Source organism: Bombus terrestris, chromosome 7, assembly GCF_910591885.1.
Source record: "Bombus terrestris chromosome 7, iyBomTerr1.2, whole genome shotgun sequence".
Taxonomy (NCBI): domain Eukaryota; kingdom Metazoa; phylum Arthropoda; class Insecta; order Hymenoptera; family Apidae; genus Bombus; species Bombus terrestris.
The window spans coordinates 20,318,714-20,345,598 of NC_063275.1; the positions used below are offsets into that span (position 1 = coordinate 20,318,714).

Sequence of the window (26,885 nt, forward strand, 5' to 3'; positions counted from 1 at the left end):
AACGGTCATAAATTCTTTTAACGAATTTGGTCGAAAGTGGAATGCTACTATGTAGATTTTTTTTTTTATTTTCTGTTACTAATTGCTTGGTTGTGATATAGAGATAAGGGACTGATTCGCAATTAACGAGTGCTTCACTCAACGAATTGGTATTACGTTACTTACTTACGATAGCCATATCATATCTAAGGAAGCCATCGATCAAAGTGAAAACAATTTTATTAATGTTTCAATATTATTAATTTTGTCGAAAATTAGGCAGATTAAGTTTTATCCTATTTCTTTGCAGTAATAATTAAAAAAAAAAACGAAAATTCTTCGTAAAGTACGATTACCTTTTACTGATTTCGAAACTCAAAATCAAAATCAAAATATAATATTCAATGTACAAAATAGTCCAACAGAAAGTTTACAAAACTGAAAAAATAAAAGGACGCGGAAAATAACATAAAACATTATAATACTGAAACAAATATTGTAAATATTATCATTCACGATGTAATTAAGATATTACTTATAATTATCGCATATCGCATTATCGTACATGCAAATATTTACACTCTCGTTCATAAGTCGTCAGATAGTTTCGAGAGTAGTGTCTATCTAGTTATTATTTATTTATCATTGAAACATGATATAACTTATTTTTCCTTATACGTAATTGACAAGTGTCAACTTAATTTTATAATTGCAAGATCTGTTTATCTTTATCCTAGATATACAAATAAGAAGCGTCTCGTAATTTATATGTACGTGTGTTGGTAGTATTCCATGTGATATACATCAGTTAATCATCGTCAATTAACAAATTCTTCATTAACACGATATGATTTGTACTGAAATTTAAGTTCACCATTATCCCGTAATTTTTTAAGCGTACAAATATATCTCACCTGATATTTTACGAATCCAAACAGAGAAACAAATAAGTATACTGCGAATATTTATGCAAATTACGAACACAATTATAAGAAAAGATTTGTTTCAATCACTACATGTTATACCAAGTACTTTACTCTGGATATTACATATATTGTTGTATTATCGCTATTATATATATTTTCCTACAAATACATAAAAATTCGCCGTCTACATGAAAACTATAGGAGAAGAACTTTAGTCATAGTTTTTATTTTTCACAGAATAGATCGTGTTTTCCGTTTTCATAAATTTAAAACTATTGCCTACGATAATATTAGATATTAAAACTCAAGAATTATTTTCAATCTTTGGACCTAACAGCTCCTCAGCTACGTTGTATTAAAGTACACACAGTTAGAAAATCAACAAAAATGTACCAATCGTGTCCTTCTTCTGTCATCATTCTATACAACAAATAAACCAATTCTCCAAAGCAAGACCGATTGATCGTATCACATCGGAAAGTCGATGTTCGTTCGCACGAGCCCTTCTTTTTTCTTCGATCAACTTTCTACGGAAAGTCGTGGCGCCACGCGTAAAAAATCAGCTGGTTGACGTTTCTCTTCTGTCGTTGAGTTTTCCTCGAAAAACAAATCGCATACTTCGCTACTATCGAGGAAATCCTACGGATTGGATCGTGGCAGCCGTCAGGACGATCTGTCGATTCTAGCAGAATGCAAGAACTTATCAGTCGTCTTACGAGCAGTTGCTATGCGTTATGGAAGGGGTCCCTGGAGTCACCTACTAGCTCGACCAGTCAGAAGTCAGTGTGTGTAAGCCGGCCGGTCGTGCCGGCTCCTTTTCTGTCTTTGCTCTGCTGCACCTTCGTTTTCCGAAAAATCGTAACTCGACTGCACGTTCATTCAGTCGCATGCCATAGATCGATCGGGCCAAGTGTCTCGTTAACAGTCGAACAAATTGCACCGTCAAAACCTGCGATTTCCTAAAAACTAGAAAGCCTTTTATCCGTCACGAGAAACGAATCATGGTGGTCCCGTTAAGGAGGGATACTCTTCGTGAACATTTCTTCCACGTTGTGCCTTGAATTTAGCAGAAAATTTGTGATTTACAGTCGAACAGCATCTTAAAAAAGGAAGAGACAGTAGAGATTTTCTCGTCGACAGTGGAGCATTGAATCGAAGCATCGAAATATCGTATTTTCAAGGAGAAATATCGAGAGACGTTCGGTCGTCGAGAATGCGAAGAGGAAGAGACGAGGTCGAGTGAAATTTTTATTGAGTTTTTGTTATTGTTGCTTTTATCGGGACGAAGGGCACAGTTTCTGTGAATTAACGGACGGGAAATTAATAGGCCGAAGATGTTTAAAATTGTACGACGATTTTGCGTTTGATGGGATTTTATGTTTGTCCTTTTGTTATCTGTGGTGGTGAAGAAATTTTAGAGAGAATTTGAATAGTCATTTCCTCTTTGACCCAGGGAGAAGAACGCCGTAACGTAAAATCTTGTCGCCCTCTATTATCTACTTGTGCTTCGAGGAAACACGTACGATATAACGTATGCAGAAAGCAGGTGGAAAATAAAATAAAATCGTGCATCGAAGAAAGATATCGATTTTTTAGCATTTTTCTGAAGAGACGTTTATTGAAAAAAAAATTACAAAATTCGAAGCAGTCGAGGGGTTAAGACTGAACAAAAGAATTTCTCAACGTTAGACAAGACAATGTGCGAAGTATAAGTCGTATGTTTTGAGGGACTACGAACGAAATGAACAGAATTGTGATTTTTACACGTTTCTAAAACTGAACTTTGTCGGCTGTATTGCCGAAGACGACAAACAGACTACAATCTACATCACTAATAGTCAACAAAAAGTGCATTTTCTTGACGATACGAGAGTAGTGTTATTTATTACGGATTGACTGTTTGCTGTTTTCTGATTAACTTGAGATATAGATCGATTCGACTCGAAAACAATTATTACTTGGCGCCGTACAAAGTAAATAATCCTACCTTTTTCGATAAAATTGAATATATTTAAGAAACGAAACGTTGTTTTTCGAAAATGTGAGGATAAAGATGCACGAAACCGACTGGAAAGTACTGGAAGAATCTTCATTGAAGCATAACGAGGTGCCTTCGATCTGATTCAATACGATTTAAGCAAGGAGCATGATTATGACGCATACGGAAGAAGTATCGACGACTTTCGAGTCGAAAACACCGACAGAACAAATGAATGGCCACTCTATGGTGAATAATCTTTTGTTTTTTTTTTTTAATTAAATTAATCAATTTAATCTTTCGCCTTAAATACCAGCGATTTATCCAAAGATACGTAAGTCGTGTTTTGATCCGGGATTTTAGTATCGCGATATTTTACGTTTAATAGACTGCAGGGTGTCTCTTTAAATGAAAATTGTAAAAGTGAAATGCTCGTTATAATAATATTGGCGGATATTATCGTGAAGCGCCACGTTTCGCTCATTTACATTGGCATTCATCGGTTTATCTCGGTATATCGAAAAAGATACGTAGTATAGTAGATAAATTTATTTGTTCTGAAATTAAACACCCATATCTAGTAACGAGCACATTTATATTTAGTTTGCTCCCCGTATCGTATCGCGTATGACTTTCAGCGTTTTCTCTCCGCGTCGTGACGCGACGGTGATTTTAACATCGCGCACAGTTTAATTAGTATATTCGATCTTTGATATATGCAAAATACGAAGAACAAATGTCTGAAGATCAATTACGCACCGGCATTTAGATATTTAATATGATTGCGTTATGATTAGTTAAAACAATCGATTAAACGCGCGAAGAGAGAAAAATTTAATGAGATTTTAAACTTTCGTTTGTTCTATCAATAGCGCGTTAGTGCGATTTAATAAATTAAACTGAACTAATTTACATACGAAGACCGCAGTAGAATGATAAATTACATTTCCCAGCATTTCATAGATATAATATATTACAATTTGATATGATTGCAAAGAATTTTCTATTACTAAAACTGTTCTCTGTTTAGTTTTTGGATCAACTATATATTTTGGACTGTCTGTTTCTCGAATATGTCGAGAATATATTCATAGTCGTCGATATTCGAACTACCAAAGCAATTAAAACGAATAATATTAGTTCCTTTATCTTTGTACTTATTAAAAACATGTAAATGAATTCGGTAATTTAACGTTTACTTTTATTGAGCCATTAATTACATATTCTAATATAGGTGATGTATTCTGGTCATATTGTTTCAATTCCAATTAACTATAACGTGCTTAGCTGCGTATTAAAGATCGTTAATTTGAAACGCTTTTGATTGTTCTTTTTTACGCAGCTTCCTGAACTTAATGTTTAGTATTTTATAGTCTTTGCGTCCAACAGGTTGTTCTACTTTCCAACCTGCTGTCAATTAATAATAACGACATTAAAATCGGAAGATTAAAATAGGCTCATTACGCTGTTCTTACGAGCCTCGTATATATCTAATGTTCCCAGCTATAGCTTCGTAACGATGGAAATAAAACGATTGGAAAGGGATCTTATTAGATAAAATTAAATAGTCTTGTTTTATGTGTTCACTTCTGAAGTAGACACGTTCCAATGATTTTAAAGTCATCTCTCTTTCCTTAGATAGAACTATAAATCTCTTCCTATACTCTTCCTCTAATCTTCATTCTCTACAAAAGAAGAAGCTATAAAGAGACCTAAATTGGGAACTTATTATTTCAGAAAATATTATAATTCCAATTTTGTATGAAAGACAAAAAGACATATAACACAGTACCTACCCTTACGTATATATTTCATACTCAGTTTTACTCGAAATACACTTCAAAATTTACAAATAAATCAAGAAAATTGCCTACCAATCCGTTTCCTATTTAAATTGCTTGTTTCTTTCCTGTTGATTTAATCAAACCGATCGAATCTGTTTGAACGACCCGCATTGTAACAAGCTATTTAGGCGTAACGATCGGTGTGAGTAATTGATCGAGAACTGATTTTTCGATGGCAATTATGGTTGGCCAGGTTATTGCCCTTGCGGTGCGTGCTATGAATGAATTAACGTTTCACCGCAAAACGAAGGCCAGGTTGATGATAGTAGCACGGCTTCTGGTACACCTTGACACCGAAAATATCGTGAACGAGAGTTGCTGTATTCGGTTGCAGTGCCGATCGGTGGTCGACTGCATCGGACTGAACCTCATCATTTCGACGACGACGACGACGACGACGACGACGACGACGCAATAACGTATCTATGTATAGAAGATGTACGCGAACAGCGTCTTACCACGCAGTATCTGCTTCTCTGAAGCACGGTCTCCGCGTCGATCAGTTGAAATTTCGCTTCTTACCACGCTTCACTCTGGTACGTAATCAAATTCAGATCATTTTTATCGACGAGCTGACTTATTCCAGTTAGATTCGCGTTAGGTTCGGTTATTAGAGTACACTGATTTATCGATTCTGATAGGGGAATAGAGGATGTTGGATGGAATTTCATCGAGAACTATTTTTCCTCCTTTGGAAGAACACGACTTTCGAATTATCAAAGATTGAGTAATTATCTATGAATTCCTCTTAGAAGGGCGCTACGACGCTTATGCAGTCTTGTCTATTTTAGGCTAGGTCCGAGTTAGATCTATTTATTGCAATGGTTCGTCTTGGCATGCAACGAAATTTTAGTAATTTATACACTGATTTATTCGAGATTTAATTTTGGTTGGGAATTCTATTGAGAAATACCCTGGAAGTATCAAAAATCGAGAAATTTTCTATGAATCTTTCAGGGAAAGCTTCGAATAATTTTTATTTTGACTATTTTAAACTATTTTAGATTACATTTGAATTAGAATGCTCGTTGCAATGCTTCGTCCTGGGGCACATCGAAACTTGGATAATTTAGATTGACTTATTCTAGATTTAATTCGGAGAGGTAATACAGACGTTACAATTGTGTCGAAATTTTAGAAATTCCAAATTTTGAATTTGGAAGGATAGTGAAAATTTTCTATGATTCTTTCTGGAAGCCATTAAATTAAGATTGTTTTTATTTATATGCAAAGATGTATAACAATAGGAAGTAGTTATAATGATATATTAAATAAATTTCGTGTAAATGACTATAATTGTTTTACTAATCTGTGGAATATATAGTAGAATTCATAAAAATACGATATCCACAGCAATGAAGTATTCTATATTACAGAATACAATATTCTATTGCAAAGATAAGTTGTGTTGCGTATTGACGCAAGTATACCATGCAGTTATAGTCTGAACAATAAGATCAATCTGCTTTCAGAATATCATTCAACTTAATCAACAAAATTATCGATAAAAATATCCAAATATTTTTGAACGATAGCGTTCATATATGTGTTTGATCCTCAATTAATAATTATTTATTACAATAAAATGCCAGTTTAGGACTCTAGAAGCAGTTCCTTATCAAAATATACAATAATTAGTTATCAGTTTGTAAACACATCAATGTACAATTATTTTAAAACAATAACTAGTTATATAATCAGTGTTTAAAATGCATCTTAGGATGAATAACATTTTGAGTAATTCCGCATTTCTCTGACAACAATGCATTGACGTATTCATAGAATTTTCCATGTAGCAGTTAGTCATCGTGTTCCTCGACAGCTGACAATGAATGAACGAATTCTTCTTTTCTTCCAGCGTAGCACTTTGTTCGAGATAGGGTGTAGCTTTATTGCCATGCAAATGCAAGTAATACCGATAACTCTGATAATTGACCCTTCTTCACTCGAAATAGCATTATTGAACACTTCGTATATCTGCATACGGCATACTAGCTTTTCTAATAATAGTTATGTTATTAGTAATTTTACACAAAATTTAGAATTCCTGAATTTTCTATTAGAATGAAAAGGACAGAAATGATAAATTCGATTAATAAAATATGCAACGTAATTACGATGAAGCAAGTTTCCATCCTTATTTTTTCAATTATATATGTTAATTCGGATTCTAGAATTATTATTATTAAAAATTATTGAAATAATATAGAAAATTGATAATTATTCAACAATTTTGAGATTGTTACGCATTTCTTCGATATAAAATAGAAATTATTTTTACTCCTATAAATAATTCTATAGAAATTTGCACATACTATCAAAGCTATTGTGTATATAATAATAGAAAATAATAGTACAAAAAATAAGTAAGAAAAATTCTGAAACTATTGTAAATATCGCAAATAGGAAGTAGAAATTATTGTTATTCTCTTTAAATAATTATATAAATAATTTATACACCTCTTTTTGCCTGAAGATAAAAGCTTTCATACTGTCATATAATGCACAGATTTTATTACAAATATATACGATGTGTGCTGTTGTACATTTTTACTTGCATCCGTCATATATTATAATTTACAATGCAAGGACAGATTATTGACCCTTAGCGAATTGACACACGTGACATTCTCCTTCTTAAGACAATTTAATATTGAAAAGCCGCGGCGATAACCTTGTCGGGTCGTTTGATTGGATATTAATGGATATTAATAATTTCATACGAGTCGCGTAAAAAACAATGGTCTGTCGAGAAGACGGCAATGTCACACAAATAAATCGGACATCCTCTTGTCGCAATGGTGCCTCACGAAACTTCTGGCCACGCGATTGCTTCATCGTCCTTGCATACTTATGAATACAAATTTTTTGGATAACCGTGCATTCTGATGCACCGGTCGTATTTTTTTCCTTTCATTCCTACCCGTCATCAAACAGGACGACTCGTTTCTTTTACGTAATGAAACGACGAGGAACGAACGCGGACTGTAGTTCTTTTACTTCCATGTTCGAATGTGGTTCACGATTTTTTTCTTTTTTTCTTTTTTCTTTTTTCTTATATTATACGATTTAATTATTTCGTTGGAAGGTGCAATCGTGCATTTTTGGGCGGAATGAAGTTACCGGTTTCTTCTTTGAGAATTTTTTACCGACGTATTTCGTGCTTTTTCTGTGTTCGTTACACGTGTTTTTTCTTCTTATGAATTATCAGTAGGTTGTTAAGATGTCGCTTCTCGGCGTGAAAAAGTGTTCAATATTTGCGGTCTTCTTCATTTGCATACTAGAAGTAATGTTTCATTTTGCGTACAGCCGACATCCTGATGCTTATCAAAGACAAATACCTGGTCGGTGGTTAATTTGTCACCGGTTGCTGTGATACGTCAAAGAAGTTAATATAGTTTTTACTTTTGACAAATTAACAGATTTCATTTGTCTTGGATAACGTTCTATTTGTATTCTCATCCTTACGAAGTTTACCTACAATTAATAAGTTTGTTATCTTAAATTATAAAATTATGGTATCGAATCAAGTTAAAATTAGAATATGAATTTTGCAAACGTGCTTGTTTTTCAAATCGTTTAATTGAATGGAAATTGAAATTTTTATTTACCGATTCTATTATGATCGAAGAAAAATAGCATACACGCCATGCTATAAGCACGAGATTCCCAATCTATGGGTCGTGACCCCAAGGGGATCGCAAAGTGTTTCCTGGGGGATCGCCGAGGTTATTTTTACTTGCATTATGCAATTATTTCTATAGAAATTTTGTACTCAATTATTATTATAGAAAATGTTATTACATAGAATTTCAGTCCTTGTTTGTTTCAATATAGGTTCCGCTGTGTAAATTTTTATTTACGCAAAATATCAAACAAATATTAAACTATTACAAGAATTTCAATTTAATATTCAAATTTTATTTTATGTCTTAATACTTTTTAATATTTCGCATAAAGAAACATTTATACATTGAAACCTATAGTAAAATTAAATAAAATTTAAAGTATTATTAAATATTGAGGTCTTATTAGAAATGTCTTTTTACGCCAATATATGTGACTAGAAATTATAGACCATTTAGTAAATAATTACAATAATATGTGCGACTCGAAAAAGATTCATAATTTTTTTACAATCACAAGATACGTTAGATTTGTCGATCATTTTGATCGCGATAACAATTTTTCTATTAAATTTTTATTAAATTCTTATTAAAGAAATAAGTCGAAATGGAGAAACTGAAGGAGTTTGGTTTGACGCTATGTAGGCCGGAAGTATTGCGAAACTTTGTAGGTTCTACAAATACGTCTGGGCGTTTTATTACAATTGCGAATAAATAGTACCGTAAACTCGTAAACGCACGTATACGTAATATGCGTGTCGCAGATGTTTCACGACCAGATGCATTAGAATACGCACGTTTATGGTTGTGCGTAAACGCAAACGCTTTTGTCAAAACGTGTTTACACGAACTTACGACGAGCTTGATGATAGTCAATCGTGCGGAATATAGCGAATGTTTCAGCAATAAATATTTTTATTTCTACACCCGATAATAATAAAATACGATATGATATTGGAGGTCAATAAATGTCTGCAAAGTGTTTATTTTAATGTTCGTTGCGTAAAGTAATGTTGCTTATTCATCAGTTATGCATTATGTTTATGTTATCAGTAGTTCGTCGAAACAATCTGAAACAGCTTTATCTTAGTTTCGTACAATGACCCACGTTGCAATATGAAGATTGATTATTATTATTCGATTGTTTATTATTGATTAGTTTTTGGACGAAGTTTCATTAATTTCAGTTAATATTGCTTTTAACGTGTAAACTATTGAATTATCAACTCGTAGGCTAACAGATGATACGATATTATTCGATGATAAGTGAATCGATATTTTACGTATTACACATGATATAATATGATACGACGATTATTTTATTATCACGTACATTTTAATCAATCGGCATATTTATTTTTCATTTATGTAAAATTTTACGCAATATTTGTAATTTGTGTATTTCATGTACGTATGGGTATTTGGAAATGAAAAATTTCTAACGTTATAAATCTAAATTACAATGTTGATTTATACATATAGATAAATAATTAATGTAATTTTATTTATCAGAACAAGTCGTATTGAGAAACCATTTTTATAATAGTAAAGTTATTTAAAAGTTTTATTAATTCCATATCTTTCAAGTTATTCTTTTATTTGATCTAGAGACAAAATATTTGTTTCTCTTATCTTCCTATATATTTCAAAACTACCGCTTATCACAGTATTAGTTATCCAATATTATACGTCATGTTCATCTATTAGGCACTAACGTACTTTGTTTTACACGTTAGATAACGTGAAAATCAGAAATATAAATTAATTTATCTTCTTTTCATATAATTTTCATGTATCGATTAGATCCTGTCGTACAGGACTCAAGACACAAAAGGTATACTGGAAGTTGCATAAAAATTACATTCTTCCCTGGTTCTTATGTAGTTCAATTTTTATCTTATCACGGGTTGGTATCTTTTTAAACTTGAAACTTATAATTATCATTAATGGTGGATTCATTACTTGCATGTACGTAGGTACTACATCGCATGATTATTATTATGCTATTTAACTTTCATAGCACTGATGACGACAACATTAAGCGTGTTACGAGATAAAGTGTCTAAGGATAGATAGCGGTGTAATTTATTAGTGTAAAATATTTAACATTAGGATGCTAAGAAGTGCAGGCATTTTATCATCTTTTTTTCTACATGATAGAAACCGCGCTGATACAGCACTTAGATATCTAAAGGAATATAAATTAAGTCCCGGGAAGCATTCAGGTCACAGTGGGATAAGATCGAAAAATTATAAGTTACGTTTATTAGAAGGGGACCCGGGGTAACTTTCTCACAGCTTTAGTCGCGCGGTGCATGAACTTTAACGTTAAGTTCAAGACACTCTTGTAACAAACTCAAAGCTGCACGCTCATTACGTGCATCTAGCAAGCACAAGCCTTTAAATTTCTAACTTTAGCATCGGCTTAGCTGTTTAAATGGCACGGGAAACAGCACGACCACTTTCGTCTGAACACTGTGGTTTCTGTGGAATTGTAGAACAGATAGCAACTAACACATTTCTGTCATCGAGTATATTTCACCTAACAGCAAAGTGCTAGATTAAGAACTTTCCATAACCGATCATTTTATTCTCCTGCTGAATCTTACGATAGCTTCATTTAAAAAATAAAACGACATTTTTATATATTTCATTTATTTATTTTATATACGTATTTCATATAATTGAAAAAAGAAATGAGAGTTCGAGGAAGCTGTGAAGCAAAATCGAACCATCGTTACACATTTTCACAGGAGATTAGTTTTGTATATAATCGACATTTATTTTAATGATTTAACAATAAGCGTGATCTCTGTACCTGTTATCGAGTTTCTTACTTAAAATGTTAAATATTTAAGCTGTCGAATTTTTACCTACGCTAATTTCAAAAAGTTCAAAGCTGCCAAAGTTTCCCAAGACTTTTACGTTGCTTCTTTGTAATATAAATTACCTAACAAGAAACGAACTGAGAATCTAATTAAAAATTCATGGCATTTCATAATAAGGTTCTATGATACAATTACTTTTTATCTGATTTATTCCATAAATCAGCGATAGATTTGAAAGCTTTTTTGTTATGTGACGAGCAGAGATGTCGTGGCTTTAAAGAACGTACTCCATCGTGGCAAATCTTCTTGCACGCTCAAACTCCACTCGCAACATGCACGCGGAGATCTACACGCGCGTCTATTCTGGACAAAGACACGATGTCCCCGCGTCTAGAGACGAAGTGACGCGTATCTTTGCCAACGCCACGAATACACATCCGAATCACGATAAAGGGATAGTTGTCATGAATATGGTTACGACTCTTGATCATAGTGATACACGAAGAACGTCAGTATCCGCTATTCATGACGTGCGACTAAGTTACGCCAAGATTCTCTTCTAATGTATCAAACAATAATCGTACTACATAGGATAAGTTTTAATTAATAAATTACACAGCTTTTAGTAAGAGATCGATACGTATTCAATCGATCAAAAGGCAACCATTTAGAATCGTCTCAGTTACATCTACATACTTTTAAATATTTATTACTGAACGTAAAACGACATTCGATATATCGTATTTAATTACTTCAAGTGTACATTTCGTAAAAACAGCTATAAATGATCATTTACCACTCGTTCGATCATTTTTCTCACAGCTGTGTTTAGACAATGGTATCTTGTAAACTATATTTAGCTTACAAACATACTGAAATTAAAAGAACACCCTCTACAATATCCACCTAAAAACATTGGATAATTTCAATTTTAGTGATTCAATAAAACGCCGTATAAAGCGATAGCTTGTAGCCAGGTGTTGGTAATTGGTAGAAAAACAGCGAAACACGTGGAGCGACGCCAGAATTAAGGCAAAAAGCCGATGACTCTGGTAGGCTGAACGGGAATGTGGCGATGAAAAGTGCAGTGAAAAGTGTCACAAGCAGAAAGACAAGACGCGGCGCTCGGATAGTAAAGAAGCGATGCACGCGCTCGACGCATCGGTCTAACGGTAACTGCTTCCTTTTACGAGATTAACGATCGCGATCCTGTCGTTTTATTATCGAAAATCCAGCGGTGTAGCGCATCGCATCGAGTCACGGCGGATATGGCGATCTAATCTGCACGAAGACGTACGGCAGCCGGATTTATTCGTGGTTCAGCGATCCTGTTGAGCGCGAACCTGCACGTTAAGGTCCCTTATAGTCGTCCGGGCTCGTTGCGCGAAACTCTCCCAAGCTTATCGCTATGGTCCAGCTACGAAACCGGGAAACAAAACGGGCCCCGTTGTGCCCGCCACTTTACTGAAGTTACTAACAAGCCTTCTCTTCTCCTAGTATATACACCACCCCCGTCACCCTCCGCGTACACTCCTTCCTTACGTTTTGCCGGCCGAGTCGGCTGAAAAAAGAGTACCGACACACCACGAGCGGAGAGAAAGAGATTTATCAGCGAACCACCGCGAGACTAGCAACCCGATAGACGTGCAGATAGGCCGTCGTTTAAATAAATTACCCTCCAAAGGCTTGGCTGCCCTGAACCTTCTTCTCTCTTCTCTTCTCTTCGTTTCGCGCTCGCGCGAGCTTCGTCTTAGACTCGTTTTAACCACTTGCCACATACCTGTTGCTACACACCCCCTCGTGTTTCTTCTCGTTTGATCTACTTTCAACCATTATTTCACGTTGCTGGATTATCTCGCTGCTCGTTCTCGGTAATTGATATTCTCTTCAAGCCTGTTTTGTGGGCGATCAACGCTGGTTTGTCGGATTAGCAGTTGATTCTTTGTCGCCAATCTCACGCATATATTTAATGGTCAGGTTCGTTGAGGAGATTTTAGGTAAAAGCAAGTATTTCTTGAGATGGTTTTTTTTTAAAGATTTCGTACGAATAAGAATTTGAGGCGTTCAGGGTTTCCAAGGTTTTTAGGATTTGGTAGAATATTGATATATGGAACGTGTATTGTTGGACCTCTGACGAAAGGAAAGAACAGGTTTTCGTATGACATTCGGAAAGATATTTTTATACGAAGCGTACTGCGATATTTTCATTCTGCGTTTGTTATCACGAACAATTCACGTCTTCAAATTATGAAAACATATCGCGGCAGAAGATGAAATTATAATTCGACTAATCACGAAACTAAAAGAACTTAAGAAAAGCAAGAATTGACCTATATATTATTATATAATATCTAATTCCAATTCTTAAAAAATGTCAAATCTTGACTTTCATCGTTGATTTTCGATCCGACGTATGTTTCGCTGATTTCGAAATTCGGTCTTATGAAATAAAAAATCGAAGTAGCATATAGGTGTTAATCTCCTTGCGGGGATTTCTCGATTTCTCAAAGAATTACATTCGATGGAATATTTCGTCACTTCGCGTTACATAAATTTAATTTTAAGGGACTCAGTCTTTTCTCTGGGTCTGCAGACAAGTGGCGGAGAATATTTTTCGCTTCATCTGCTTATCAGCTTGCTCCCCTGTTTTTTTACCAATGTGTCGGCAGCCCCCAGCGCCGAAATTCTTGCATATTTCAACAAGTATTTAATTTTCATGTTCTTTGGCGGTGGCTGTCGGAAAAAAATCGAGATACGGTTTATCTATTTAGTACCACTGTTAAATAAACGCTACTGTGACATTTAATCTGCGTTATCATTACGCCCGTGTTATCACTGCGTGTATTTGGATGAAAAAACGTCGAGTATTATTATCAATTTTTCAACCTTAACGTGCATTGAACTGTATGACTAACTAATACGTGGACAAACACTGTTAAATTTACATACACGCGAGCAATTATTTTTTCTACGTAAGTCGCATATGTTTATTTGTAAAGTGTTAAAATTTAACGTTTAATGGACTTTGTCTGTGATGTGCAGAATTAAAAACATTCGTGATGTATGAGATAGAGAAGTTACTATTGACATGATTTTATACGTTTTTTTTATATGATTTTATTTGTCATACAATTGACAAAGAACAATGCACGATACACATATTATAACGAAAATTATGTTATAATTGAAATATGCTATGTTAGACGCATAAAGAGCAAAATTTCGATACTTCATTTAAGGAAACGAAATATTCTTTCCAAACATGAACTCAAATTACAGCAATCGCGACAATTAAATATATTGGATTGGCAACTAAGTGATTGCGGATTTTGTCATTAGGTGGTATTGAACTCACCTAATTCGATTCGAAGCTGAATGCCAATTACCATACCAAAAACTATAGGTAATGGGTAAAATCTATTGAACTTGTAGCGGTACTCGACAGTAAACTTTCCAACGATTTCTGTTACGTAGCTCGCTACACAAAGACCCTATCCTTCGGACAAGATGATTGTCAGATGTCGATACATTCATACCTAATATTTTCAGCTAGCCTAAGGACCTGCTATAAATCTTAGGATTTATTTAGCTAAGGTCCTCCAAAGGGACAAATAGTCTTTGTCTTAACAGTCCCTATAGATACCACCCACTACGGGAAGATACTGGATATCTGCTTTCCTCACGTACGATGCTTTCCGCTAGTAACTTTCTCTCAAGGGTGGTTAGTATCCTTTCCCAACCACCAACTTAAACTTTAGTCACTTAACAGCAACGTCCACTTCCCTCACTTTCCGAACCAACGCTTCCCTCAATGAATCCGATGATTTCGTATCCTTAGACACACCCTAAGCAGCATCATCGTGACGCAAAGTCAGTCAGGAGATGCCTGTCCGAATTGATCGTGGTGGGCCGTAATCACTGATCCGAATTTCTCGATATTTCAGGCAATCATCATCCGACTTGAATCGCATCGCGAAACGTATCGCGCCGAGTTCGAACTTGTAACCGCGAACCTATATTAGTAATCGCGCGTTCCACGCATAACTGTATACCAAGAATATATATATATGAATAAATATCTCTGTTGTTGAACATATCCGAGTGTTCCTTCAGTACCTATCACGACCTATACACCTCAAACTTTTATTATCCGATACAATGATTATTATAACGTCTTCGCGTAAAATTGGAGATAGATTGGTAAGATTTGATTAAGCTTTATGAAACCATAAAGTTTGAAAGCTGTGCTATTAAATAAGCGAAAGATTTTCTAACAATTAACTTAAACATTTCTCAGAAAGAGACGCATATAAATTTATCACTTCGTCAAATTTATTTTATTCCACGAATTAATAAGCATAATTTCTCGAAGGGGTTAAAAAGGAAGTTAGAACGTTTTGCTTACGTTTCGTAAGAGTATTACAATCTGGAACTCGTAAGTCGTGCCTTCTGTATCTTCCACACGATTATAACAAGCGATACTTGAAATTTGTCTTTCTCTTATTACCTATCACGCGAGATTTAACCACTGGTGTCATTGTGCCGAACATACACAATTTTTTTGCTCTTTCCTCCGCTTCATTTAGCGATGAAGCGTTTAAAGAGAGAAACGAGATTGCTTGCGCGAGGTTATCGCAGTGGGATTACCAATAAGCGCCTTTTTCATTGGTCACGTTTGACCGATCGCATCTATTTTCCAGTAATTAACGCGTTAATTAAGATTCGTTCTTCGAGGCTTCGCGAGAGAGTCGATATGTGGGACGTGATAAATGCCAAGTACGTTTGACATGCACCGAATTTCGGACGTTGAAAAGATTCTCAAAGCTGTTGAGTAATATTGGCTTGGCAACTAAGTGATTGCGCATTTTGTCAATATCACCTAATGACAAAATCCGCAATCACTTAGTTATCAACCCAATAGATATTTAAATTATATGACCGTGAATGTTTATTTACATTCGTATTTTTACGTACACAGGCTGGTTCATCTAGTTTTAGGAATATTTCGCTCGTTTCTGATAATATTACAAAATGTTTCAGGTTCAAGTTGAATGGTTTTGAGAGGAACGTAATTTGACGTGATTAGCTTTTTCGTAGATGAACGCGTAGAAGACATACCAATGTTCTCTTTAAATCGAATCGTGTATCTTTGAATATCAGTCGATCCAGCTGGACGTTCTCCAGACAATCGACGATATCTGATTAGTATAGTTCTGCGACATAAGTAGATTAATATTTTTTTCTGGAGAAGGTCCAGCTGAATCGATCAACGTATTAAAAAATACGCGATTTTGTTTGTAATTTTGTAAGTAATTTGTTCTTGAAATATTCTTCGATATCATCAAAAACAAGCGAGATGTTTCAGGTAATAAAGTTAGCTGAACCAGCCATTGGTATAACTAAAGGGATAGAACGTGGTAAAGAATTTGTTTCAATCAAAGAAAGAGATATTTTGCGAATGATTTGTACTGAAAATACTATTTGTACAATTCCAGCAATTTTTGATCGCGATGGATTATTGCTCGTTAATAACGAAATAGTGATAACGCTATAACAATTTAACGACGCAATGAACCTTACTCAAAATGACTTTGGATTCCTTCAACTCTGACTCTGAACGGCTGTCTCATGATTCTTTCATGACTCTCGACAACTCCATAGCTTTTCCTCGAATCATATTGTACTTTTAAAACTTCGTAACCACAATACACGTTCTTCTCCCAAACAATCAAACTTCCAAGCGGCACAGTGCATTTTAAAGCTTTACGTGACACCATCCCAAAGCTTCACTTGCGTTCTTCAATTCACTCTTTACTCACAACCGATAATCTATTCCAGCACGAATATTCGTTTGGTTCTCAGTCACGATGGAAAGCTTTCTTAAAAAGTTCTTGACGATTATTTAAAAAATTAGGGTTTGCATTACCAGCGGTAAGTACAGCATTGAGAATTAATAAAAGATTATACAATTTGCATTTGAATAATACACTGTTCATATTTTTTAGAAGATGTTTCACACATTTGATACGAATCTATAGAACCTAGAAGATTTTGTTGTTTCTTTTTGCGGTCTTTAACAATGAATAAAGAAGATTACACCGATTTGAATCGAATTTGTACGTGGAAAAATAGGGTTCAATGTCGTTGTACGAAACAACGCGAGAGAACTGTCAGTGTGCGCTACATTCGGTCGAAAGTTGTCTCGCCAACAGGAACTTGATATTGTATTTGTTCGTGTGATACGCAGACGCGAGCCAATTTTTATCTGTTGCGTAAGGTGCGAAACGATGAGCATTGCAAACACAAAGTATAACTCTTCCCGAGTTCTCAGCCTTGTGTTATTTTTAATTGACCAGAATAGGTCAAGGTGCGAGTCTAATAATCGAAACAGAGTTGTCAGAGTTTCGGTCTTGTTCGATTGGACAAACACCTCGTGACGAATAGTTGTTTTGTAAATACGTATACGCGTCGAATTTTTCCAGATTTTTCTTATATGAGTCATATCCAGCGTGAACATTTCTATCGCTCGAAGGAGACGAATTCTATTTCAGATTCGCTTAGACGATCGGATTACCGTGCTATACGATATTTTAATAGTTACGTCGATAGTACAGCGCATCGATTATCTAACCCATATCCTTGTAAAAATTACCCGTGGCTTGGCAAACGCAATACAATCCCGGCGATCTCGGTCGCGACGGTGCGTTATTGCGTGATAATCAGCGCCAAAGAACGTATATGTTTTATTCACACCTGCCACTTCCTCGTTATTTGTCTCCATAGAGATGGGCATTTTTCTTTTAACAGCGAATCTAACGATACGATAGTAGTACAGATTGTAACATATTCGCATGTGCAAGAATAGGTTGAGATTCATTTTTGAAATGTGCGGTAAGATATAGGTAGTTCCATTTATAGATTCTATATTCCAATAGATCTCGGTGATGTTCGATATGAGAAAAATGATCGCAAACACAGTGCAACGTATTGTCTCGTTGAACTTGAGAGGTGGGATCGTGGTGATACCGGATATGTTAAAATCGTGTGAATATTATTTTTGTAGTAATAATAATATTGTAATATACATGACGATATAATATGTAGGTGAATAATGTTATAACTGTAATAATAATAATAATAATAATAAATGTTGACGCAACTTTGACATATCCTGTATCGGAAATTATACGAGCAAGTTATTTATGTTATGGATTTAATTGAGTTATCGAGTTTTCAATTTGTTTATACACGTATCTTTATGTATTATATTTTTATCCAGTTTCGATTTTCTGAAGAAATAAGGTGAATTTTAATACAACTTTTAAGGTCAGCTTTACATGCTACGTTTTGATACTAGTTAATGATTAAAATGACGAAAGTATCGTTATGGGAAAGCGGAAAGTGCAGTGCAACTACATAGTCTTTCGTGTGCCATCATTTATGTACCTTGAAATAACATTTCTTTTGTTTTCTTTTCGCATGCTTTCTACTTGCTCGACGGATCGAAATCCGGTTTTGTGTAAAATTCAATGTTTTATGTCTCCTGTACTCATAAAATATTCTTATATTTCGTACGAAAGATTTTAGTTTCACGTAATACTTGAAGGAAAATTCCAGGTATATTTAAATATAAATAATAAATATCGATTTATTTATTAAACCTTATAATTTAACGAACAATATACAGAATAAATAACTTATTATAAATATTGTATTTAATCACTATTATATCATGAACGTTTTATTGAAATAATATGAAAAGGTAGCCGAAATAAAACTCAAGTAGAAAAGGATCGTCTGTCGCCAGACACGGCGGTACGCGTATGACTCACTTTATGCTCTATAAATCTTCGTACTTGCATTATTTACAAACCTTATACATCAAATATCATTTATATTAATAAGATCTTTATAATTACGTAATTAACGTTAATGAAAAATATTTATTAATTTATAAAAATGTAATAGCATGCAATTCAAGGTTCATAATCCTTTAACATCTGCATCCATATAACGATACAGATAAAATATCTCACGTGTATATCTTCCAATATTTATGATCGTTATTTCGTGTAAAGTGAAAATTAAAGATATGTGGATTTTATGTAGAAGAGCGACGCGATGTTACAATTTTGCGACGAATTCGGTAGTTTCATATTTTCAATTCAAATAGAATTATTATTATACGCTTGCACGTATATGATGTAGGTACATCGATAAAAATATAAAAAAGAAGAGCGACGAAACATCGTTGTGAAATTCTACATTTAACGTGGTTAACGAGCAAACTGATTTTCACTCCGTTTCGAACCGGACGTTTTGACTTCTCATGAAAAGATAAACGAAATGTTTCATTAAAGCGACAGATCGCATGAAATACCACGTGACGAAATATTTCGCCCATGTACGAGATTTTAATATACGTAAATTTGTACGACGATGACACGCATGTCATACACCACGTAGAATAAAGCTGCTGCTAGTTAAATATTTCGAATTAATTCTTCCTCTATAATGGATAATTTACAAAATTTTAATCTAAAACGTTATAGCTATAAAAATTTTTAGAACAAAAATTTTAAATCTCGATCTATAATTAAAAATTACCTAAAACCATAATAATTATAATAGCTGAAGCGATTGCGTCTAACTTAAAGAAGAAAGCATCGCGTAGTACATCTTTCTGCTATCTATCGAGTTCGACAATTTTTTCAACGTCATTGTTCTCCTTACACATTATTCAAACATATGAATACCTTTTAAATACTTGATTTTGGTATTCAATAAATTTTACTACCTTGCGAGTATTCCATGATTTTTATAAATAAAGTACTTCCTCTGCTCCCCAAAAATCCGAAAAAAGAAGCGCCATAAAAAAAAGAAAAACGAGGAAAAGAGCAGATTTAAATTATATCTAAATATTTTTTCTGCACGATACGACTCTTTTTATTCGTTGCAATTTTTAACCCGACCTTCGTTGTGTGTTAATCAACGATTATTAAATTAAGTACCATGAATGCAACCCGTATCGCAAATCATTAAGTTCTCAAAACGTGGGCTGTCCGAACGTCGTGCACGCTTCGTTATTCCAGCGTATCCGAACATAATAAATCGCGCACGAGTAATTGCAACGTTCGTAGAGGTGTTTTGTCCGAAAGCATTAATGACTCGTTGCAACCCTGATGCTGGCACGTCTCGCGTTCCTTTCGCTTCCATCAGTCTCCCCGTTCGTAATAAGACGCAGATGCTGGTTGACTCTTATTATTAACCCCTTCCGCGACCGGTTGCTCACCTCCGAGTGGACTTCATCTAGCCAGACTTGCAATTACACGGCCGCGTATTGGCTTTAAGGCCACGATAATTGACTCGACTCACGATAAGGTTTGACAAAATTCTAAAGAAACGGCACCTATAATATAATCCTGGGTATTTTTTTAATTGCCTTTTCTTCAACGCTCTCTTCAGTCATTTGCTTTCGTACGCTTGAGGCGTTGCTTTCCTCTTGTTGCACTTAATCAATACTCCGCTTGAGATTGCTACCAGTTATCGATGGTATCCAACGTTATTTGCGAAAAAGATGAAACAAAGAAAATCACGGGGATATACATATACGTAGAACTGAATATGGATGCTGGAGATTTTCGTCTTTTACAAAAGTTCTTTAAGTATTTGGTAGTAAAGTCGCTCGAAATGTATTTTCATGGAATTAGAATATTATTAATTAAACGATCTGTGTATTATTTTTTCTTTGTTTATGGTACATCTCATTTAAAGCTATCCATTTATTGGATATTTTTGTCGAATAACGACGTCTTTTCTATTGCCCAGTTTCGCTAATCCGTCTTATTAATTTCTCTATTTAATATCCAGTTAGAAACATATTTGCCTGAATACAGCGTTCTATTTTTTCGTAGAAGCTTGTTATAGATGAATATCCTTCACGTTCGAAGACATTAACAAGCTTCCTTTTAAATTACGATTTAATATGATAATTACATGCGTTATTGCTAAGTTAATTTTAGCAACAAAATCTATAAACGCGAGAACGCAGTGAAAGATGAAGCTAGTTCATCGTGCGTTGAATTTCTCGTATTAAATACCTGTCACTAAGCGAGCGAACCGTTCGGAACAAGTGAGTAATTGAAATCCATGTAGCAAATTGAGTGCGCATATCTTAGCAAATAGTATCGTTTGCTGTTCGACAGACGGATATACCATTTTTCTACGTGGTTTATACGTTACGACGTCTCGCTATGCAAATTCGATCTGGACTTTAATTTAGAGCGTACGAGTAATTTTCTAGCACGATGAACTGGTTTTGATAATAAATTTTCGTTCGCGCGTAAATCGTGGCTGATCTTCGTATTTCGCAGTAACTCGTGCACGTATCAAGTATGTATGTAAATTAGTTGTTTCGAATAAGCGATAAGCATTACGGCGCGCTTGCTTCTTTGCTGAATTGTAGTGCATACAGATCCATATCGTCCTTTCTTGTGTATGACTTTTACTATCTCGTTATTCGTGTGCGGCTTGTCAGTGTATTTCGATACGTCGTCGAGTAATTTCTTTATGCAAATCGATTCCTGAAGAGAGGACTTTTACACAGCTCTTATATATATATGTTTTTTCTTTCCAGTGATAAAGTTGATCGATGATTAGACTTCTCAGAATTCATTGCTTAACCAAACTTATAGAGAGATCTTTTCTGTTAAATTAATTATTGTTAATAGAATTCCTAGACGCTCTCGGTACACTGATAAGTCTTATTTCCTGGATATCATACGGTTATTGTCGATTAAATGCAACGAATTAATGTTACGAATGTTCGTTTTCTCTTAAATGAATATTTACTAACTAAATTGCTCAAAATTGTAACATCGAAGCATAATGCGATAACAGTTCAGAGCACTGTATGAAGAAATTGAAGGAATTTTCTCCATAGTCATAGATCAATTTTCCAAACATCCACTGAAAGTCTCTTCAAAGTCTCTTCAAAATATCAAATCTCAATCATTCGTAATTTTTCCCATCGCTCGAAATCTCTCTATCTTCCTAATAAAATTTCAATCAGCGAAAAACCGACGAAACAGACGCACATATCGGTAAGCTATTCGTCTAAATCGCAGGCAAAACGATTCGAGACTTCTGTATATTCCTACTCTATCGTTTTTTCTCGGCAGTCGTCTCGCTGGATCCAGTGTCACGGGTCGCAGGATCATTTGCCATTAATCTAACGATATCTGCCGCGATTACTCCGTTAAGATTTGTTGGTGGCACGAAAGATTTATTTAATCGTCCGCACGAATAAATTTTCTCATCGCCGTTCTTTCTCCACCAGTGCAGGACGATTACATCTGCAACTCGTAAGTCTCCGGCTAAATAGAGAAGGATATTAATCCTCGTTATAGAGGATCTCGCGTGAGACGACTAGCAACTCGTGTAATCGTCTACGAACGCTCGGAAACCGATACCTGTTTATTATTGAAACGGTAATACGCGTAAGAATGCGTGCCACGGTAGAATTTTCTTCTCCTGCCTCCTTTTCAGTTCCTCTGGCAATTATTAGCGGACGGGTTCGGTGTTCGTTGGCGATATTTCCTCGGCATTTTTTCGTCAGTTTTACAATTTGCAGCGCGAAACAGGTTGCCTCGAATGAGATGCAAATGAAGGGGATGAGCTCGATTGCGTTTTATTAACTCAGCTGCAGCTTCTCATGAATGACAGACGCGGCACAGCGAAATTGTAGGATATGGCATATGTAAATGTTTCAATGATCTGGATATAGGTACATAGTTATAAAGTGGTAGTTAACGGAGAAGCGATGGGATGATTACTTATAATTCTGTGTACTCGTGTTTAGGTGACTTCTGTGTCGATTAATTGTAGAAACCAGCAACGTAATTACAGTTTATTCGACTGCTCGGAAAGCTTGTTCGGAGAAGCAAGTTTTTAACTCAAATTCTCGTGGACATAAAGGTTCTTGATATTTTTTATATTTCTCTTCATTTTACGATACAATGTATTACTTGACTGGACCTAAGCTTCTAGTATAGCGTGAATCATCGCGTTGGAATAAATCCTAAGTGTATATTTAAAATAAATTCGGTGGAATAAAGTAACCATCCTTTACGATAAAGAACATACGATTGTCATAGCTATAGAGAAAATCAGTGCGATTTTTTCAAACATTAAACGTTCGAGAATTTGGTTGCATTTTGGATCTCAGCTTGATCGAAAATTTAGCTTCCCTTCCTATCACCGAAATTTCGAACCTTGGAGAATATCGTTGGTTGTCTGTAAAACGAATAATTGGCACTGTTACAATCGTAGAAAGATCAAGATCAAGACTACTTAACGGATTTAACACCTCACTCTCGCTCCTCGGATTAAACAGTCCAATTTTATAAAGTACTTCCTTCTAACGTCTCAATAACTCGGCCACAAAGGCACGCTAATACTCGAACAATATTCTCCATTTATCGTGGGCATTGTTGTAGCTTGACACATTCAAATCGTCTGAACTTTCTCTTCCCTTTTACGTCTAGCACTTATCGATCAGGTTCATACAGATAGACGTCTGCCAAGTCGTAAATTCGCCCAACAAGTTACCTGTTAACAAGTTTGAATCATAGTTCTACTTACTCGGTCGCAGATTCCATGGGGTGAACTTTGATATCGCGAATGGTTAACATCAAGCAGATAAGAAAGAAAACGTCAGTCGAACAACAAGGGATTAGCGCGAGGCAAACGTTGAACGTTTATTGAAAGGTAAAGGCAGAATTTCTTATACATGTCAGACGATATAGATTTATGTCGATACAATGGAGAAGCATAAGCCATCGTTTATAAATATCCGGGCACTTTGGTCTATCTGAGATAACAATAAACATTGAGATATTGCATTAAAATATAGGAATAACAAACGTTGTATCAAAGTATAAAAATTAATGACAAATTGGTAATTAGAAAAAGCAGTCACTATCTTTTTATAGAATCAGCAGATTATAATGCTAAAGTACTTATTGCAGAAAACGTAGAAATAATATATTTACTATTTAAATTCTTTAGTTTAAAATTAAATTATTTTATAGTTAAATTGTTTTATAATTCAAAAGTAAAGGAATAAATATACTTCTAGTGTGACAATTACAAAATTTAACCGCAATGCAGTATTCTGTTATATATATTACAAATACGACGATTATAAAGAACAGCATCATTACAACATTTCTTCGACGATCATCGAAGAACTTGAAGAATAGGAGAATCTCTGAAGAATTCAAATTCACTTATAAAAGAATGCCTAAAATATCATTCTTAGCCGTTCGAATAATATTCTTTCTTTGAATAAATTGGAACAAACGAAAATAGAAGAATTAAGAAACAACAGAGGGAATATATTAACAACATTTTATTTGAATAGCATAGCCATTTAAACGAATAACGGAAGTATATCCGGAAAAGATTAGACGTGAAATCGTCAATTTCTGCAATATACGCTATTTCATAATTAAAATATATTTTGCATCAAAATGTAGCAAGTGTTTGGATACTTTTGAACGACAATGTAGCTACATTTAAACGTTCGAGTTTGATGTTTGCACGATATCATCTCACTTTAATGGAGGTTTGAACGAGTCAACGAAATGAACGACGAGCTTAGGTTAGGCTTGATTAATTCGTCGATCGGTGCTCGGTGTTGCAACCATCTTATCCCGTGCGAAGGTTTAAAAATAACCAGTGGCAGAACTTGTCACCGACTTTCTCTGCTGTCTTAGAAACAGCACGCCCGGCATTCATTGGCGTGGCGGCGTGCAACGCCGATGGAACCCGTTGCGCTTCCGCCTCTCGTCCCTGTTTGACATTCGTCGACTTGTACCACTCGGATCCGTAAAAATAATCATCAAAAGACTATTTGTCTTTACATTTGCTGAAATAATCGTGGAATATTTGTCTTCTCGGAAATGACACGCTTACGCTTACATCGTGTATGGTCTACGATTTTTTGATCGAACCTTTTGCTTAAGTTTGGAAAAGATCGGTAAGTTGGAGGAATTTATAAAGCGAGCAGTACTTTGAAATAATTTATTTTCTTTTTACGTTTATATTTTAATAGCGAAATAATCGTTGAAAGTTCGCTTTCTTGGAAATGGCATACTCGTATTTATACTATGTATGGTCTACGACTTATCTATTGACCCTTTGGCTAAGTTTGAAAAACTTGGTAAGTTGGAGAAAATTTGTGTTTAACTCGTGTTAACGTGTATCGTTACATATAGCAAAAATAGTCGTTGGCTGTGATTGTCCGTCTTCGTTTTATTAAAAATAATCGCGAACTGTTTGCTGTCTTGGAAATGGCGCGCTTGGCATTTAGTACTATGGTAATAGAACATGGCGACAGAATGTGTCCGTTTTCTTCAACAGAATTATGTACACGTTGAATTTAAACAGTATTGTTCCTATAATTCTGAAAATATTCTAAAATTAGTTGTTCCTTTATCTGTCTGATTTAACGATACATTTGTCGTTTATTCGCGTATAATACGAAACGTTAATAGAGAACTCACGGTATCCTCGAATTCATTGGCACAGAATAGTCACGTTTGTGAAAGAGATTATTGGCTGTTTGCATTCACATTTGTAAAAATAATCGCCGACTGTTTGCTGTCTTAGAAACGGTATTCTTGGTATTCGCTGGTGTGATGCAGCATCCACGTCGCACTTCTGTCCGTTTTATCTGTTCAGAGTTCGTCGATTTACGGTTATATCTGCATTTGCAAAAATCTATCACCGTATCTGTGAAAGTAATCCAAGACTTGTTATCTTCTCTAGTATTCGAAAGGTATTCCATGCTTATTCGTGTCACTGTGCTAGAGTGATAGCATTTGCACTTCCGTATTCTCTTATTTCAAGTTTCCTAACAACGTCTAAATCAACATCTAAATTTTGCAGAAACGTTGCTTTCGCATTTATCTTTCTATTTATAGAAATAGTTTGGATTCCTTATCTCCTTTGATATCGGTATACACGTGCGGAGTTGATCGAATACGTTGTATCTATCGACGAAAGCATTTCAATCTATAAAAGTTATTGCCAACTATTTGTTTTTCTATTCATCGAGATAATTACAGCTCTGGGCGACCATCCACTGAGATAATCTATGCATTCGTAACGGATTTCATTGAACCTACGCGTTTCCTTTGCTTGTAATTTATTGTACTACAACAATCGAGATTTTCGTGAAAATAATCGCAGAATCGTTATCTTATCCGTTATCTCAGAGACGGTATTCTTTATATTCACGGAAATAATCGTCGATTCGTGGTATTAATGTCTTAAATTATCGATGTATTTAATCTTGTTTATATATGATAATACAGATATTTAGAATGCCATTATACTTATTATATAGAATAGATATGGAATAATTGGAATTAGAATCGATAGGACTGTAATATTAATTTTGTATATAATTGTAATATAATTGTAAATATAACTTATAATTTCTATGGCAAATAAATTTCGCTACCTTTTGCTAAGGTAGAATAACAACTACGTAACAGAGAACTTTTCTCGATAGAGAAAGATCGGAAAATTACGAATTGTTTTAAGTATGTCTAGAAATAGTACATAGGCTATTAAACCTCCCATTTTTATATTCATGTGCAAGAAAATATTTCAAATTTTTAACGAGAACTTAAAAC

General features: G+C 34.8%; 1 protein-coding gene across 7 annotated transcripts in view; it reads left to right on the plus strand.

Annotated features, from left to right (window-relative positions):
- Positions 1 to 26,885, plus strand: part of LOC100649961 (glycogen-binding subunit 76A) — a 153,027-nt gene that overhangs the window by 29,236 nt on the left and 96,906 nt on the right. The window contains exons 1-2 of one of the 7 annotated variants that reach the window (XR_007224625.1): positions 1,704 to 3,132; positions 3,914 to 4,073. The exons of 3 other annotated variants lie outside the window; for them this stretch is intronic. Coding sequence is in view for 2 of the 4 variants with exons in the window: in XM_020864024.2 (XP_020719683.1) it covers positions 3,052 to 3,132 (81 nt within the window). In the remaining 2 variants the exon portion in view is untranslated. Of the gene's footprint in view, positions 1 to 1,703; positions 3,133 to 3,913; positions 4,074 to 24,977; positions 25,223 to 25,297; positions 25,406 to 26,885 lie in introns of those variants that run through there. 3 more of the 7 variants (XR_007224624.1, XM_048407260.1, XM_020864024.2) reach the window with 3 other exon arrangements.